This window comes from Plectropomus leopardus, chromosome 7, assembly GCF_008729295.1.
Source record: "Plectropomus leopardus isolate mb chromosome 7, YSFRI_Pleo_2.0, whole genome shotgun sequence".
NCBI lineage: Eukaryota > Metazoa > Chordata > Actinopteri > Perciformes > Serranidae > Plectropomus > Plectropomus leopardus.
The window spans coordinates 21,498,536-21,516,600 of record NC_056469.1 but is presented as its reverse complement, the minus strand read 5'-3'; the positions used below and the strand labels follow the sequence as shown (position 1 = coordinate 21,516,600).

The window sequence follows — 18,065 nt, the reverse complement described above, 5'->3', positions numbered from 1 at the left end:
CAATAAAACTCAGATAGAAAGAAAAAAAATCATTTTTTTGGTTGTTCAATGTCATAAGAAATGAGAAAAACAGTACTATCGTACACTACTAATTTGAAGTATAATCAGTTTTCAATTCCAGTCTAAACTTTTTGCTTGCAGTCATGCAGGCGCATAGCTAAAAAAATGGCTTTAACTCCTCAACAGACAGGAAAGAGCACCACGGTCAGGGCGCACTGTAAAGTGGGAGGGGGGACCCCTATCAACTGTGTACACTTCTCACTAATGGTTATAACTTTATAACATAACATCTGACAGTTAAGTTAGTATTTAACACCAACACCCTCTAACAGGGTTTATGAAGCAAAGTTAAAGTTGTTGGAATATCTGTTTATTTTTAAGTTCTGTTTCTTCACTTGAGGCTGGCTCCAGAAGCAAGTCAATCCCTTTAGACCGGCATGTTATAATTCCCAACTTTACAGCAGAAATAAACATGTTTACAGCCTGGTACAACTGTGCGGGGGTGATTTTTACATAATTTACCAGTTTATATTTTTTACAGGCTTAAGGTTACACATATTTAAGGGCAGGGTGACTTAAGGGACAGGCTGTCTGCGAGGCGACACTACAGTCCATGAGTCAGATCCACCCCTCGCTCCTCCACAGCGCCCCCCTCTCTTCCAAATATGGTTGCTTTGTGCCAAAAAAACAAAAATGGCAACAGCCAAAATGCCAAACTGGAGGCTTTACAACAGCAGTCCACAAACCAATGGGTATTCATGATGGAATTAAAAAATGTTTATATTTAAGTACTTCACTAAGCTACTGCAAACCTATATAAAGGTCCAGTCATGCAAAAAAAAAATAATAATAATAATAAAAATACAATGAGAAACCATGAAATCGCCAGAATCTTTTAAAATACTTAAAACAAATTTTGGTCATGCCACCCTGCACTCCTATCAGTGTGTGTATGTAATATGGCAAAAACATGCAATGTTGTTTTTTGCCTGTATAATGTGTAACTTTGTTGTAATGTTGGAAAAGTCATCCAATCAAAAAGGAAATTAAAAAAAAGGGATAAACATTCCCGACATCAATCTATTTTAATGTTGCTTTGTTTTGGCAGATTGTCATCCTGTCATGCAGATCGTTCTCTTTGAAGTCTCAAGTCTGTAAATGCAGTCGATGTTAAAAATAAGTATTTGCAGTGGTTCCCAGATGATTCCAGCCTAAGCTGGCTCGCAGGCAGTCTGCCACCACATAACAGCAGAGGGTGGCTTTATGCTTGTGCACTTGCCCACGTTGTTTGCAGGGAACGTAACATGCGGGGCTTTCATGCTACAACATGGATTTTTGCAAGGGCATGTTCGGCTGAAATGTGAAACCTCTGATTTTGACTCGACACAGCTTGTCTCTGTCAGTTCCTTTAGGCCTTGCAGACCTCTTCACACTCGCAGCTTCTGCTCAGGAATGAAATTCAGCTTAATTTATATTCACACCACTGATTACCAAAGGCTTACATTTACATGCAGGCCAAATGTTTAATTCATGTATAATTTATTATCTTAAATAATAACATTTAAGCACTTGTAATCTGCACTTTGGTGACATTCGCTAGTTTAATGGGTTTTTTTTTTTATCTTTCTGAACATATGTTTTTGTTTCAATATCAATATTTAAGACTACAGTATTAAATATTACCTTTTAGTTGCCGGGTTAACTGCTCTTATATGTCTCAGCTTTGCACTTTATGTTGCTTTTGCTTTGTGTAACTAGATCTGGAAATCTAGGGAGCTGAACATATGTTATGTTGGCACCATTATAACACTACTGGAGTAAGGTTTATCAGCTGCAGAAGTCCGTCTCGACTTGATATTTTAGGCGCTGGAGCCTAAGGGTAAAACCAGCAGATTTGTAACTTACTGTAAAACTTCACTTAATGGCCCAGTCTCTATCTGACGCTGGGTCTCTTTTAATAGCCGAGTGTATTATGCATTTTGACAAATAAACGCAGATCCTAATTAGATTGTGGGTCTGGTCGTCAGACATTCAATTTTATAGAAGACCTTTGACATTTCTAACCTCTTAAAGCCCACTGGTTCGTTGTCTGCCCCGTTAGAGCTAGTTTAACTGCTCAGATTGTGCATACAAATATACCTGTAGTGTTTTTACAATGGTCATTGTCAGATTCTCTCCAGTTCATTCGGTTGGTTCGTTTTATGGAAACCATGAGCACCAAATTATAATTCATTCAGATTTACCAACAAACAAGAGGCAAAAAAGTGGTGACTCCCTTCCTCTGCAGCAGTCAAAGTGCTAATACGCATCCCTCCCTCGGTTATTTATGATCCTTTAGTCCACAAGAGTCCACCGATCAAAAGAATCGAAAGGGGTCTTGATAAAAAATAAAAAACCCACGTTGTGAATATTGTCACATGAAGTCCATTGCTCATTGTCTGCAAACTGCTAACATGCTAAATGTGTTAGCTTACTGGCTAGAAAAAAAGAAAAAGTGTCCCGTCCTTTCTCTGTTTAGTTTTCACCCCTTTCCATTTTCGGGGTGCCAAATACGCTAGCCGCTGACAGGCAGCTGGGTTTTAATACGATAAAGTGAGCGGATTTGTAGATTTGTTTTTAATATGCTGGGTGTAAATACTCAGATGCCGTAAAAAGGGCCGCGTTCACTATCGCGAGAGTGACGTTCATGTTCACTGCTGCGTCATGTCGACACCTAGTAAAACATGCACATGCACATGCACATGCTGTCCGTTGTCAAACATGCTGAACAAAACTCAGGCGAAACAGTAGCCAGACATTTTTCCGTCCAGCCCAGGAAAGTAAGAGAATAGCGAAAAAACAAAGTTTAACTTCAGCATCTCTCTCTCTCTCTCTCTCTCTCTCTCTCTCTCTGTTTTCAATTCAATTTGCTTTATTGGCATGAATGTTTGCAAAACAATATTGCCAAAGCCTCAGATACAATTAAATGATGATATAAATAAATACAAGGGAAAAAAAAAAAAAAAAATGCATAAATAAAAAAAGAGCAGGAAGATTTTGTTTTCTCTCTCTCTGTTTCTCTCAGAACAAGACATATATGTGTGTGTGTGTGTGTGTGTGTGTGTGTGTGTGTGTGCGCGTGCGTGTTGTCTGTCTCTGTCTCTTTCTGGTACAAAAGGAATCGTCCCGTACAGAGCCGGTCCCACTTCAGGCTTCGGTGATTTAAGCAAATAAAAAAAATAAAACCTGCACCAGTAATTGAAGTTTTACGGTATGTGAGAAATTCATAAATAATTTGCCTTATATTGCATAGTCTACACGATACTGTAGCATAACACGTTCGTTATAATTTACACAAACATTACTAGTTGTCTTTGCTGTTTCTTCATATTTCTGTAACTTTGGATGGTCTGGTCTCACTCTGCAGTTTTAGAGTTGAACGTGAATCGTCCTCTCCTTACATACATCAGTCTGCAGCTTCTGAATGCAGCTGATCCACAAAGTCCTCAAAGGACAAATTATGGAAACAGCTGCAATTAGTGGCTGATTTATATATTGTGGTAGGACCTTAGAGACTAATTAAAGGCCTTTGTGTTCTTGCCTATTGGAGGCATGCTAATTTGAAGCCTTTTGACTAAGATTCACAAGAACATCTCATGAAATTCATGCATCTCAATTTGCACGCGCCCACTGCAATAACGAACATTCAACCGAGTTGTTTAAATGAGAACTTGTAAACATGTTCCATAATATTCCCATCTCTCAATCATTAGAGTAAATTCTGTGCGATGCTAAAAAAAAAAAAAAAAAAAAAAAAAACTGCTTATCCTTTATTGGATGGAGTTGCGGGGGCTCTTGTACATTAAGGCTTTAAGGCTATTGTGCTTATGGCAGAATTCTGAAAAGGGCAAAGCAAGTTATCTGCAGGATTTTCCTCCCAAGGAGCAGGTTTCCCCCTGTTTATTAAATTTGTTAAAGTGCTTCTGAGCAATGCACATTTTATCCTCTTAACAGTCAAATTACTATATACTCCAGCAATTACTTAATGTACTCTAATGAGATTTCCCCATGAAATGGAAGGATTCATTTATTTTAATGTGACGCATTCCACCGAGCGGTTTATGCATCACGTCCCCTCGCAATCCAGGGAGGCTTTGAGTCATAAATAGTAAGATGAGCTTAGCTTCCAGAGTTGCCACTCTGCTTATAGCAGCAGAGATATGTGATTTAGTGATCCAGGCACTGGGGGTCTGTTCAGGGGCATCGGCAGGTCACAGGTGCTACTTCCAAGCTCAGCTCTCTGCAACCAGGTATTCGGTAGGATTAGTGAAATAATACTTGGCTGGCAGGCAATGTTTGTGAGCTAGGCCATGAGAGTGCAAAATCAAAAACAAAAATAACACACTAAAAAAAAAAATAAACCACTTTGTGCCCTTTAAATCCCATTGGGCCTAATTAAATTACAGCCTTATTATTGATTCTTTTGGTGCGTTTCTGTATATATGTATGGTGATGGTATGTATAAAAATCCAGTAAAATCCAGTTTTCAAATTGTACTGGGTGGTAAAGTACACCAAAGTCAACATTTTTAAAGATTATTTCAACAATGCCAAACACTGTCACGGGTCCAGTGTCTTAAATGTGAGGACTTGCTGCTTTTCTCTGGAAGCCATTCTAAGGTACATATCTCGAGGTTATCTTAAAGAGAGATCTGACTCAAAATCAGCAGAAACCGGCAGCAGAAACAACTTTAAAGATATCTACTGTGAAGATTTAGCATTCAAAAATGTTATGATCTCACTGCAGAGAAAATAGGTTTCAAAAGGTTGTCTGTATAGCTCAAATAATGGCCTTAAAAGTTAAAATGAAGTACAGACATTTGTAACTTTTGATGACAGTTTTTTTCCCCCCAGAATTGACGGAAGGTTGCGGAGACATTTTGCTTTGTTATTGAAATGGGTAATGTGATGAGAGTGGAGGTGGAGGAGCCAGTCTCTCCATAAGCTGATGTTCCTACAGGCGTTGTTTTAGAAGCTGTCTAAACTGTCTTCTTAAAGGCTGCAGCTGAACCACCGAGGGACTTTGTTGTCTTACATTTGACAGTACATGTAATGCTTGTTATTTTACCAATTACACACAATTGGTGCAACTTAAACTATTTTAATATTAGATGTCCAGGACATGACAGTCAAATATTGCCTGGGAAAATACTCTCACTTTGGAATATTCTATGTTAAAATGAATCAGAAATAACTGTAATTTTCTACATTGTCAGACGTTTGAGGAACACAATTTGTTATATAATCTAAAGTGATCACATTTAAATAAAATCCATGGAGATATGAATGTACATATATGTAGGGATAGGCACTGACTAGGTGGAGGTGTTGAGTTGAATTTTAATTAGAAAGCTACAAAAATGTGTCAGTGTTCATCACACAAACCTCAGACGTTTCAGTATGAACTGACAAGAGACATCACAAGAGATTAGATGTGATCCAACACCGATGCCAGTATTTGAAATGCATCCCATACCACCTAAAAATGCTGAATCCGTTATAAGCGAGCATGCAAGTCTATGCACTGATCCAATACCACATAATTTATTTATAAACTTTAACCGCCCCAAACGCCCACCCAAATCCCGATGTTGGCACTGTCACCAATGAGATCAAATAATTCTATTTACTATTTTTAGAATATCTCTGTACTAGTATGATCTAAAAAAAATACTTTAAATGTGCGTTGCTTCGTCTTTTTTTAAATTGAGCTTCTTGACATGGAAATGGGTTAGTGGTATACAGCAGTCATTATTCTTTTGTTGTTGTTTTTTAACACAATGACCTTAGATTGGTACTCTGAATCAGCCAAGAAGTCAGGTCAGATACCAGAATTGGAAGTGGTATCGGGATTGAGATATGTATTGGTTTTGATATCATTATCAGTATCAGTATCAGTATCAGTATCAGTGTCGATGTCAGTGTCAGTATCAGGATGAAAAACTTGGTATTGGAATATCTCTACAACAAATAGATTTTTTTAAAAAGTAAAAACTTAAGCAACAAAGGCATAAGGTATCCTGACTTTAAGTCCCTTGTGTGAATAAGCTCCAAAAACACTGGATCCTACATTTCCTACAATGCAACCAATTACATCATTTATCACAAAGTATGTCTTAAACACTGAACATTGGCAAAATATAAAAGAATTTAAAGTGATGTGAAACCAGCAGTATAGTCTCAAAGACCCCATAAATACTGTGCATTGTTTTACCGGATAAAGGTTAAAAAAAAACGCACACAAATACAAGAACGTGTAACATATACAGTACGAAACCATACTTAAAACTAAATATAAGCTGGATAACTGTAGTTAAGTGCTTGGGGCAGACTAAATGAGGTTGAAGGCTGATGCCAGAAATTGTGTTTTAAATTTGCTTTCTAATGAGTCAACTGAGCTTGCCTCTCAAATTTGCATAGGCAGATGATTCCACTGAATAAGGCTTGTTAAGAAAAATCATGCCACCTACTAATGTGAACTGATTTTTGGAATAGTTGGAGAGGTGACTAGAGGTAATAAGTGGGATGGTGCAAGCTTTCTGAATACTGAACTACTTCTGAACTACAGAAGACAACCATTTTCTCTCGTTGAGTAGTATTTACCAAAACAAATGAAGTGGTCTTTATGTATAATATCTGTGGAATTCCTCTTTAAGCAAACTAAATTTAATCTAAAATAATTTATTTTGGTTGTTAAAGCTTTATTGTCTGGGCTGTAGACCCAGTAGAACATATAAAAAAAACTCCAATTCATCTGGCAAACTGTTGAAAAAAAGAAGTTTTTTCTCCTCTACATTGATGTAGTGCGGCACCAGTGGACTGATACACACCACCCTCTCAAACGATATTCTACTTTGATGTACCCACAGACATGATTTGTAAGTTTTGAGCAGTAGTCCACCCCATCAGAAAAATGGAAAAAATACTTTCCTTTGAAATTTATGTAAAAGAAGAGTGGCCACGTCCAGTTATCTGCTCCACAATGTGGTGAAATAAAAGGACATCTTAATGGGGAGACAAGAGCCTGAGATATTCTGCTGCCCTGATGGAACAGACAGACAGACAGACGAACACACACACACACACACACACACACACACACACACACACACACTCCTTAAATCCATTATGGCTTTGGACTTCAAAGCTGATATTGGTTTTTTCAGCATTCTCTGAAAATGGAGAGGGTTGCTCCATGTTTGCTGAGCAAATTTAATACCTCGTGTTATGTGCGCTGCTCCCCTCACTGCTAGTCCTAAGCACAAATGCCTCTCAATATTTTTCTCCATTTAGCCCCACCTGGAATTCTGCTGCGTTTTTCCTTTTGCTTGTGATGGTTTGAGACCATTCGTCATGGGCCTTACGTCTCTTTTTCTTTTGTTTTTCAGGTGGGATTTTCGAACAAACAGATGGACCTGTTTCACTTGTAAGCGCGGAGGAGCTTGCCTTCAAATTTGCTGTCAATAACATTAACAGAAACAGGACTTTGTTGCCAAACACAACACTAACATATGACATACAGAGGATTAATATCTACGACAGTTTTGAGGCGTCAAGAAAAGGTAAGTGGCTAGCTCCATGTTTATTCAAGGATTGTGATTACAGTATGGAGGAAGACAAGATTCTGGTCAGTCAAAAAAACAACATAATATCTGTATTAGGTTAATAATCAACGGTTTTGGCTTACAAATCAGAATCTTGTATTTAGGCAAGTATTAGGGCCCTGACACACCAAGCCGTCAGCCATTCGTCAATGGAAAGCTGCTGGTCATTATCCGTCACCCTAGTTTTGGGGTGTTTCCTAAACTGTTGCTGTAGTCAGGCCCTTGTCAGCTTTTTTTTTTTTTTTTTTTTTTTGGGTGGATTCAGCATGTTTAATTTGCGTCAAAGCTGGTGGGAGCCTGTCGGAGAGCAAAATCAATTTGATTGGCTGTTCACCCCAGTGCACGGGGAGAGTAAAATAAGTAATAAAAGCAAACCAACAACTGAAGAGGGAATGAGAAAGAAGCAAACTTGCTATATGAGGCAAGATTTTTTTTACCCACTGAGCTCATGTCAAATGTTCTTTGCGCTACAAACATTAGGTTATGTTAATGTTCTAACTGACTAACTAGCGTCTTGAATCCATCCTGTCAATCTTCCGGTTTTTCTTTTTTAATGTAGAACATAGACTACTGCTGCCTGCTGGAGAAGTATTTCCCTTCATACAGAGGCAAAATGTACGTGCTAGTTGGCCACTGGCTGTAGTCTTTGTGGTGTGCAACTTTTTGGCTGAGACACAGGCAACATGAGGTGATGCAACAGTTGGCCTTCGCCGCCACTAGTTCTTTCATGATGGTTTGGTGTGTCTGGACGTTTAGGTGATCTGTGATTGAAAGGGTAACACGCTTTTTTCTCAAACTTTTTCTTGATCTTCTCCAGCTTGTGACCAGCTGTCTTTAGGTGTGGTTGCAATATTCGGGCCCTCACATAGTTCTTCGTCAAATGCTGTGCAGTCCATCTGTAATGCACTGGAAGTGCCGCACATCCAGGTGCGGTGGAAACACCACCCCATGGACAACAGGGACACCTTTTATGCCAATTTATACCCGGATTATTCTTCGCTAAGCTACGCTATCCTGGACCTGGTGCAGTTTCTCAAATGGAAAACAGCCACTGTCGTATACGATGACAGCACAGGTGAACAGACTATTGTTCTATTAAATATATAAACACAGTACACATGTACAAAGAACGCTATCCCATTAAAACCAATGAACTAAGTGTAGAAAATGGGGAAGTATTTTCTGAGTGATACTGTTGGACACGTCTCCATTCGTGCTGTTTCTCCTCTTCAGGTCTTATTAGACTACAGGAGCTGATAATGGCCCCGTCCAGGTACAACATTAGGCTAAAGATCCGCCAGCTTCCTCTCGACACGCAGGACACGAGACCTCTTCTCAAAGAAATGAAGAGAAGCCGGGAGTTCCGGATCATATTTGACTGCAGTCACCACATGGCTGCACAGATCCTCAAACAGGTGAGTCAGAAAGTGCGGCACAGACCCTCCTCATGTCAGATCTTAGCATGGCCGAACAAGTGAAAGCATGTGGTCCTCCTCCACACAGCTGCCACTGGCACCAGTTGATTCTTTAGCATTCAGTTGATCAGACTTCAGGCTTTGACTTGCCAAGAACCTGGGAGGAGAGTAGCAGCAGAAGGTGTGCTGGTAATAATTAATCAGCCGTGGGATTTTGCTGTCAGAGAGCATGGGATTTCCACTTGTGCCACCTGCCTGCTCAGAACACCTTAAAAGTGAGACAATCACAGTAATGTCCCCCGGTAGATGTGAAATCTAAAACTAACTAATTGATATTTGTGTACTTTTGTAGGATACACTTTCAGCAGTGAACAACTTTCTTTTGATACTGAAGGATGACTAAGGTATTTTTAAACTTGGACCCTGTTTTCCTATGTTTTTGTGTCTAATTGATTTATCGGAAGTGTAATTTTTTTAAATTGGTCCAGTATTGAGCGAGACCACAGCAGCCAGCAGCCATGAAACAGGCTGCAATGTAATCCCTGCAGGCTATTGTAACTGTAAAGGCTCACCTTCACTGTAATCCAGCAATCACAAACTCTGGTTTGGTTGACATATACCCTTAATGTAACAGGTTAGATGTGAAAATACGCTGGCTTTATAGCTGCTCAAATGACTATTGATTTAAATGGAATCTGGTGTGCTTGGCAATGGCGATTTCGGGTCTGTTTCTAGTTAAAAAAAAACAAAACAGGGTCTTACTCTTTAACAAAAAGGTCAACCTCTGTAAGGATCCTCTCTGTAAGTTGTAAATAACAATCTGAGCCAATCAGTGGCAAAAACAAGCTCTTTCAGCAGACGTAAATCAGCTCATTACATTGCAGCCAGTTTTGCCACTGCTGGCTGCAATGACATCAACAATTGTCATTCTCATTAGTCACTTAGACACAAAAACATTGGAAAATTGGGTCCAGGGTGGAAAATACACAAGTTACCCTTTATATAGAGAACACGTCATAACTTGGTGTTGTCTGTGCATCTGTTGCCACAGGCTTTGTATTATAGATTGTTAAACTATTTTCACAGGTTAATTCTTGGCCAGACTTTAAATATACATCTCAGATCCAAAGTAACTCATTATGAAACAGGGTTTAATATAAATGATTGCCAGTCAACAAAAAAACTGTCAGTATGATGTACAGTGTAGACATTGTGTAGGTGGTCTAATGCTCTATAGATGTCAAGAACAGGCTGGTGGACCCACCACCCTCCCCACCCCCATCCATTCAGGGTGCTGTCAGCTTCTGTTAGCATGTTTACCAAATGCATCATCTCCTCCCAAGTTATTTAAATAACTCAGTCCTCCCAAGTTATTGAGATCTAAGCTGACATATATTCGCTCGTGGCCAGTCTGCACATCTCGCACCAAGGATTCAGAGTCCTCTTGAGAGAAGAAGTGAGAGGAGGTTTTGAGGCTAAAATGCTACAGACAGTTCCTGTCCATGACCAAATTGTCAGGGTGCTACAGCTTTTAAAATAAGGGGAAAATGTTACGAGTGATGCCAAGAATACTGCATCCACTGTGTTTAGCTAAAAAACTACTAAAAATGTTGCACACCAGCATCATGCATCTTTAACTGTGTCTTCTGCATCATTGATTTATCACAGTATATTTTTAACAAATAACTTGATAATGATATTGTGATATTGTAGGGGTTGATTATTGATGGTTTCACAAAATATTCAGACTTACACAATGAGAATTTTCATTAAAAAAATCCAACGTAATGTCGATAGAATGATTAAGTGGGTAAAGGCAAATAATAGAACACCTAGAACAGTCTGGTAATTTCAGAAAATTACTTCACCCCACAGTAACCTTAACCTTAACCCTAGCCTTTAAAATCAGGAAAAGATGACATTTGCAACATTAGGTTATCCAAAATCTAAAAATGATGTTTATTCTCATATGACCATATTGATATAATATATAATAATAATATATAATATCTAGCCCAATTTTTTTTTTTTAATTATTTCGGTTATGTTTTAAGTCCTGTTAATCCTTTCCCCACCGGGGTTGCCAACTCTCACGCATCTGCCGCATGGCTCATGCTCTGCCGGGCTCTGTCTCACGCTCTCACAGCAACAAAGCAAATATCACACCAAAACACTGCGACAGGAAGTCGCAAGTGTTGAACAATCATATAATGCAGTGAACAAATTTGACCTCAGAATACAGCTGAGTATTTGACAACAAAGCTGCATTTGATTACTGCGGATCAAACAGCTGATCGTCCAACAGCAGCACAGTGAGAGAGACAGACAAACAGAGCAGAGCTTCTCCTCACAGCACCAAAGAGTCTGAATGAACAAACAGACAAATATTCAGCGGTAAGTGCCGTCTTTAGACTTCTACAGACTACTTTGTTTTAATTTCAGGTTTCGTTAGACTTTGGATGGAATTATTTAGAAACACCAGGACTCATCACTCTGTGTCTCATCCAGCCGCTTGTACTGAGCTCTCGTTAATATTACCGGGGGCAGATGTGGTGATTTGGGGGCCTGGGGCCAACCAAGCACATTGCCTTTTTTTTTTCAACCTTTCTCTAATTGAGAATGTTGGTGGGCTGTTGGCAGCTATAGAAGAAGTAGGCCTACTCAAAAAAAAAAAAATGCCAGAGTAAAATGAGCACACAGCAAGTTAAATTCACAGACCTGCAGTCAGGAGAGGTGGCCAATGTATAATATAATAATAAATAAAAATATAATGTGTCACATGTTTATTACACTCCAACACACCATGCTCAAATGAATCTGCCAGTAAACTATGGAGACAAAAAACAAATAAACAAACAAAAGAAAAAGCAAAAAGCAAAATTCTTTCATTAATTGTAATCGGGGTAAAATGTTGAATTAATGGTGATATTTATTTTAGGTGTAATCGCCCAGCCCTACTAAAATGAAGTGAGAAGATTCTAACAATCTGGTAAATCTAGCCACTTTCAATACTGCACCACACAAAGCTTGATGTCTCAATGAAATTTTATGTGACAGTCCCCTAAAATGGTTTTCTTACTAGGCATAATTGGAATGAATAACACCTACGTTTTGATTTGCAAGCAGCAGTGACAAAATGTACCCGCTACTGAACTACAGTATCTTAAGGTTTGCAGACTGCTCCATTTACAAAAAGCTCAGTCCTATCCAAGACAATAAGTAGAATTCAAAAGACAGAAGTGAATTCATGTGTAATGTGACTTGACTGGTACAGCAGATGCAGGCGTATAAAGGAGAATCTGCTGCAACTGTTTTAAAGGGGTTTCAATATCAAGTAATGCATTATGCCCTTGGAATACTTTGTTCGTCGTGCCATGATTACTTGCAGTATGTAGGGTCCTGTCTTCACTCTGAGAGGCTCACCTTCACTCAACATGCCTCTGTCAGGTTATATTTCCTCTCAGATTGGATGGGAGGAAATGAGAAGCACGTCCCTGGCGTCTTTTAAAAGAACTTTTATGTGTGACCCTGCTACTGTTGTGGTGGGAACATATGGAGGTTTACTAAAACAGGAGGTTGATGAAGAAAAGAAACGTCGACAGAATTTTATTGTTCCATACCTTTGAATTCACCCTGCAGCAGTGGAAAAATTACTCTAATTAATGAAAACTCCCACTCACAATATAAAACATGACACAAAGTTTCAATGTCATTTGTTTGGCTTGATATATATTGATGGAGAATGGAATTTGCCTCCACATAAGCACAGCATCTTATTTACATAACCTTGGCTTTTTTTTTCTCCTCTTTTTTTTTTTTTTTTTAAACGACAGATGGTACAATTAAATAGGAAGAACAGCCGCCATGGGAATGTGGTACCTTTGAATGTAGATTGAGTGAAACAAGTGGCAGTGATGGAGTGTTCGGATGTGAGGCAAAGATTACGAGCTCTTTTGATTGAAGGCTCTCTTCTCTGCTGGAATGACGTCACGTGCCCTGCGCCATTGCAAACCATTTAAATGCATAGGAAAGCATCAAGTACTGGTGCTATTCTGTAATTCTGTGGACCACATATGGTGTAGAAATCCTGACAAGCTACAGCAGAAACTTGCCTACAAAATAAACAGCGTGTTGTCAATATGCTCGTTAAAACCTGGCTATTTTTTTTCCCTCACTGACGAGGTCTTTTTGAGCATCTCTTTGGTGCTGTTTGTTCTCACTGTGCTGTTGATTCTAAAATGCCCTGACATGACAAAATGACCATTTTCTCCATCCTGTCTCTATTCATTCACACCTTTCTTTCCCATCCTCTGTCTCCATCTCCTTCCAGGCCCAGACCATGGGGATGATGACAGAGTATTACCACTATATCTTCACCACTCTGGTAATGTACCATGCTTGTTAATGCAAATAGAGTCTCGTTTGTTCTCATCTCCCTACCGCTTGAGTTTTTGATGAATAGTGGCTAATTGCCAATGGGGTTTGGAACCAGTCCATAATATCAATTTTGTTTGACAAGCTGGAGGCATAATGGCGTCTTCAGTGTGCTGTAGTAAACACTCCGCTTTATAGTGAAGTCAACAGAAGTCTTTGAGGTGGCAGTATAAAAAAACAACAGCTTGAGATTCAAAACTGAATGTGGCTTCCAAGTTTGAAAAAGACCTAAATTGGTCCTCTGTGAGCTCTTACGCGATATATAATTAAATTAAATGCCATATATTCTTAAAGTGAAAATTGACAAAATGTGGACTAAATGGGAACACATCACCAGCAAAACTGAAGCACATGAATTTAATCGCATATAATTCCTAGATCAACTTACAAAGCTTTTAATAAACAGACTAGATAAACAACTAAATGTAAGTTATTGATTTCAGGCTATATTTGAGTGTTTATTAAGGTCAATAGAACTTTTCTTACTTGGCAAAATAAACATCATTAATGGGTTACTGAATTACCCGTTGGACTGTTAGTTAATGCAGCGGCTGACAGGAAATAAACAGGGACCAAAGCTGATGTGACATTGCACTAACAATAACAATCAAATAGACAACAGGCAATTGATTTCAGCTGCTGAGATATGTGAGAACTTGTTTATTTCTGTTGAGGCTTTCAGCCATAACTGTATTGTTTAATGAGATAGTTAAACACGGTGGTCCAACCCATCTGATAATTATGCTTTGCTTATTTTATGTACTTAGTTTCTTTGCTGGTGTCTTTTATATGCTAAATATACCGGCACAGGAGCTAAGCAAATGTTCTGCTGTAAACAGGGACAGCATCATCATATATTTTAGCAACCTTAAAAAAAACAATATCAGTTTAAGTGCGCTATATTTTGAAGATTTTCTCCACTTTTCTTTACACACTAACCAATTTAACCAATTGAGGCAATGATAGACCAGCAATTTACGTGTTCTTCAAGGTGAAATTTCTACTACTACTAAGATAAATGATGAAAATATTCTACATATAGCATAAAATTTCAAAGACACAGATTGATGTACATGACGCAGGGGTTTTCTACCTGGATTTTTTTCTAACACTGCCTGTATTTTCAATAATAAAGTTAGAAACATGTTACTTTAATATATTCAGTCAATCTCCTACAAGTGTAGTTGCATACTCTCTATGGTAATTTATGTTGACAAGGTTCATTATTTGACTCTCATGTCAGGAGATATTCCATGTTTTTCTTGTAATCTGCAGATCCTATGAAAAGACCAAAACTAGCTGAAATGTTCCCACAAACAACAGTCTGTAGCCATTAGCCTTCCATTGCCCATAAACTAATGAAAACACATTAATGACTAATGTTACACTGGGTGACATGCTCTTTCATCACAATGAAAATGGGTACTGTAGTTTATCTTGAGTTGAACTGTTTAAAAATAAAAGTATATTTAGGGATGTTACCTCTTTGTTCCTAATGAAAACGGCAGGTCAAAGTGTATTTAATTTTATAACAATATTTTAACAATTTCCTCCTCCATCTTTAGTACATTTTGGAGGCTGCAGTTTGTGGTGCTGTTGAATTGTATTGTTTCTTACAGACAAGTGTTTCTGTCATTCTATCAACCCCATGTATATCAGTCATAACATAAACACCTCTCTGTATAATGCAATAAAATTTAACAGCACCACAAGCCTCCAAAATTATCAAGTTGAATCTGCAAAAAACTGAGCATTATTCATTCAGTGGTGAAGGCAGCATTTGTTACAGGACTGCTGTGTTAGACTGCATTAGTTTTAACTCTTTCTTAATAAACTGCCAAGTGACCACATGTCTTCAGTAGGAACAAGTTTCACAGACAGGGTAAAGAAGTCTGAAATGACGTTGATTTTGGTCTTTCCATGAGATTTGTTTTTGATGAATACAAAAAAATACTGCCAGCCATATTCTGTAAAATTAGAATTGATTTAGGCATGAACATGTTTTTTACTGTATCAGATTATGTTTAATGTAACCTGAGTGTGCTACTTTTTCATTCCCGTCCCGAGCATTTCATGTTCTCAGTCGAATACAAAAAATGATCTCGTCTGACTAATACAAGCGGACCCAGCAGGGAGCTGTTGCTGCTCGTCACTGAGACGCTGACTGTCTGGAGACAAACAGACTGAATGGGAATGAATACCAGCATGATCTGTGCTGTTCCTTTCACTCTCTGTTATCGTCTCTGTTTCTGCCTCTCTCTGGTGCACACACACCCTCCCTGTCTCTCTGGACACGTCCAGCCTGTTGTGATAATGTGATATGACACGAAATGTCCAGGCATGATATGCATCATCTTTCACACTTGACAGTGTGGCAGTGACATTGTTCTGCTGTACGTTATGTTTGTGGAGCATGTCTACCGCTTTAATAGGGAGAGCTTCTTTTTATTGCAAATGTGCTGGTTTAGGTTTTCTATAGATATAACATATTTACCAGAGGATTAACTCAAAAACTTTTATTTGATATGAGTTTCTGCGACAACCATATTTTTCACATGAAGGCAGGATATCTTTATAGAATCAGAGAGTGGTATCTATCTAATGCTGCAATAAGCTGTCATATTGATAGACACACCATTAAGGAGATTATACCTGGCGGCTTGATTTGATCCAAAATGATGAATACTTGCGTGGCGTACATGGCAATACAATTTCCTCTCGATGGAATCCAGTGATGTCTGTGTTTTATCTTCTGAGGTGAGGGAAATGCCGACTTATTAGAGCGTGAAAAGGCAACAGCGGAGTGGTATGGGGTAATAACTTCCTTGTCCTTTAAAATGAGTCTGTCATAGCTATCTCTGAGAACCTGAAGCTGAGAACTTTGTTATGTTTGCCACCTCCACAACACGTCTGTATGCACTCAGACATGTGCAGCACGTTGCCTTGGCAAAGATTTCAGTGTAACACCACTGTAGGATTATGTTGATTTTGTATTAAAGATGTGCGTACAAAGCAGCGCTGTAAAAAGTGAACTTATAATTGGAACAAGTCACTTTTCTGACATCCCAAAATGCCCTAATAGAAAAGAGGATGTCACAAAAGACAAATTATATTTTTACAAACAATTCTGTCCCAGTTAGTTTGTATTCTTAGCTTCAAAGCTCGGAAACTTGTAACCTGATCTACTTTTCGGAGCAGTTTTGAATGTCATAAAGAACAACAGTGATTTACTTTGATCTCTCTTCATAAAAGAGAGTACTGTACTGCGTTCTGGTGGGAAAGAAATAAAAGAGGAGAGATTTTTCAGCGACTGGCAGCGGCCGTTCTTTAGTAAGAGTCTTACACGCTCTCGTTCCCCCAGCACTAACCCCACAGGGTGCTAATGAAATATCTATGTTCATCCAAATGTCTTTTCCAAGCCCCCTGGCCTATTCCGGCACGACATGTGTCAACATGTGACTTCACACTTCAGCTATAATGGCTGGCCCAGAAATTACTGCAGCTCAGACTGAATAGCTTTTGCTTGGAAGTTGCTAAGGGAATGCAGTTGTTGAATTATTAATACGATCCAACGGAATTCGTGTTTTTTTTCTTGTTCTTTAATTTGTCTGAGTTACAAACAATAGTTAATCTTCCCAAATAAGAAATGTGCACCTATAAAGATTCTTTCACAAGAATATGATTAAGACGGACGAAATATATCACAAGCTTGTAGTTTGTATAGTGTAATTACTTATTATGTAGGCACAAAAATAATAACAATTTGTCAATTCTGAAATGGTTTGCCAGCAGAAAAGCTTTTCCGCCACCAGAGCCTTTTTATATTCCATTTATTACACAGACGCTGCTTCCAGACACTATGCTTAAATCTCCTGATTTGACATTGAAAACTACTGTGTTTCTCCTTCCTTTCACTCCATTTGGTCTTAATATAGCATCTCTTTTATCAGCAGCTGCGTCACTTTCTTTCATGTGAGGAGAAAGCATCCAGCCAGGATGAATACTTCAAACAGGGATGCTCAGTGTTGGCAGACTAAATGAGAATCCATCCTTCATTACTGTTGTCTCCCAAAAGGACCTGATGGCCATTGACCTGGAGCCGTATCGCTTCTGCGGTGTCAACATGACCGGCTTCCGCATCCTCAACGTGGATAATCCCCAGGTTGCATCTATTGTGGAGAAATGGTCGATGGAAAGGCAGATACCACCTAAACCCGACTCGGGCCTGCTGGAGGGCATCATGACGGTATGTTTTATTACGTCTGTGTTGTTCCATTTAAAATCAGTCACAAAAATGTCAATATAAAAAGGGGCCACATCTATCTATCTGTCTGTCTTATCTATCCATCATGGCTTTTGCCCAAGGTAGGAAACTGGTTTAAACCTTAACAGCAACCCAGATCAAACTCTTTCATCACAGCAATTACTATTATTATATCAGGTACATTCTGATCTACACTAGAGCTGCTTCGATTAATCGTTTAGTTTTCAACTTTTAATTATGTTAACTGCCAACTCATTTGGTAATCAGTTGGAATTAAATTTTTGTCAACTAGCTGAAACAAGAAGTCGAT

At 38.7% G+C, this 18,065-nt stretch overlaps 1 protein-coding gene across 1 annotated transcript in view; it reads left to right on the top strand.

Moving 5' to 3' along the window:
* LOC121945591 (glutamate receptor ionotropic, kainate 3) overlaps positions 1–18,065 on the top strand; it is a 117,210-nt gene that overhangs the window by 58,398 nt on the left and 40,747 nt on the right. The window contains exons 2-6 of the mRNA XM_042489838.1: positions 7,427–7,600; positions 8,460–8,717; positions 8,876–9,057; positions 13,388–13,441; positions 17,567–17,737. Of these exons, the coding sequence (XP_042345772.1) occupies positions 7,427–7,600; positions 8,460–8,717; positions 8,876–9,057; positions 13,388–13,441; positions 17,567–17,737 (839 nt within the window). The remainder of the gene's footprint in view (positions 1–7,426; positions 7,601–8,459; positions 8,718–8,875; positions 9,058–13,387; positions 13,442–17,566; positions 17,738–18,065) is intronic.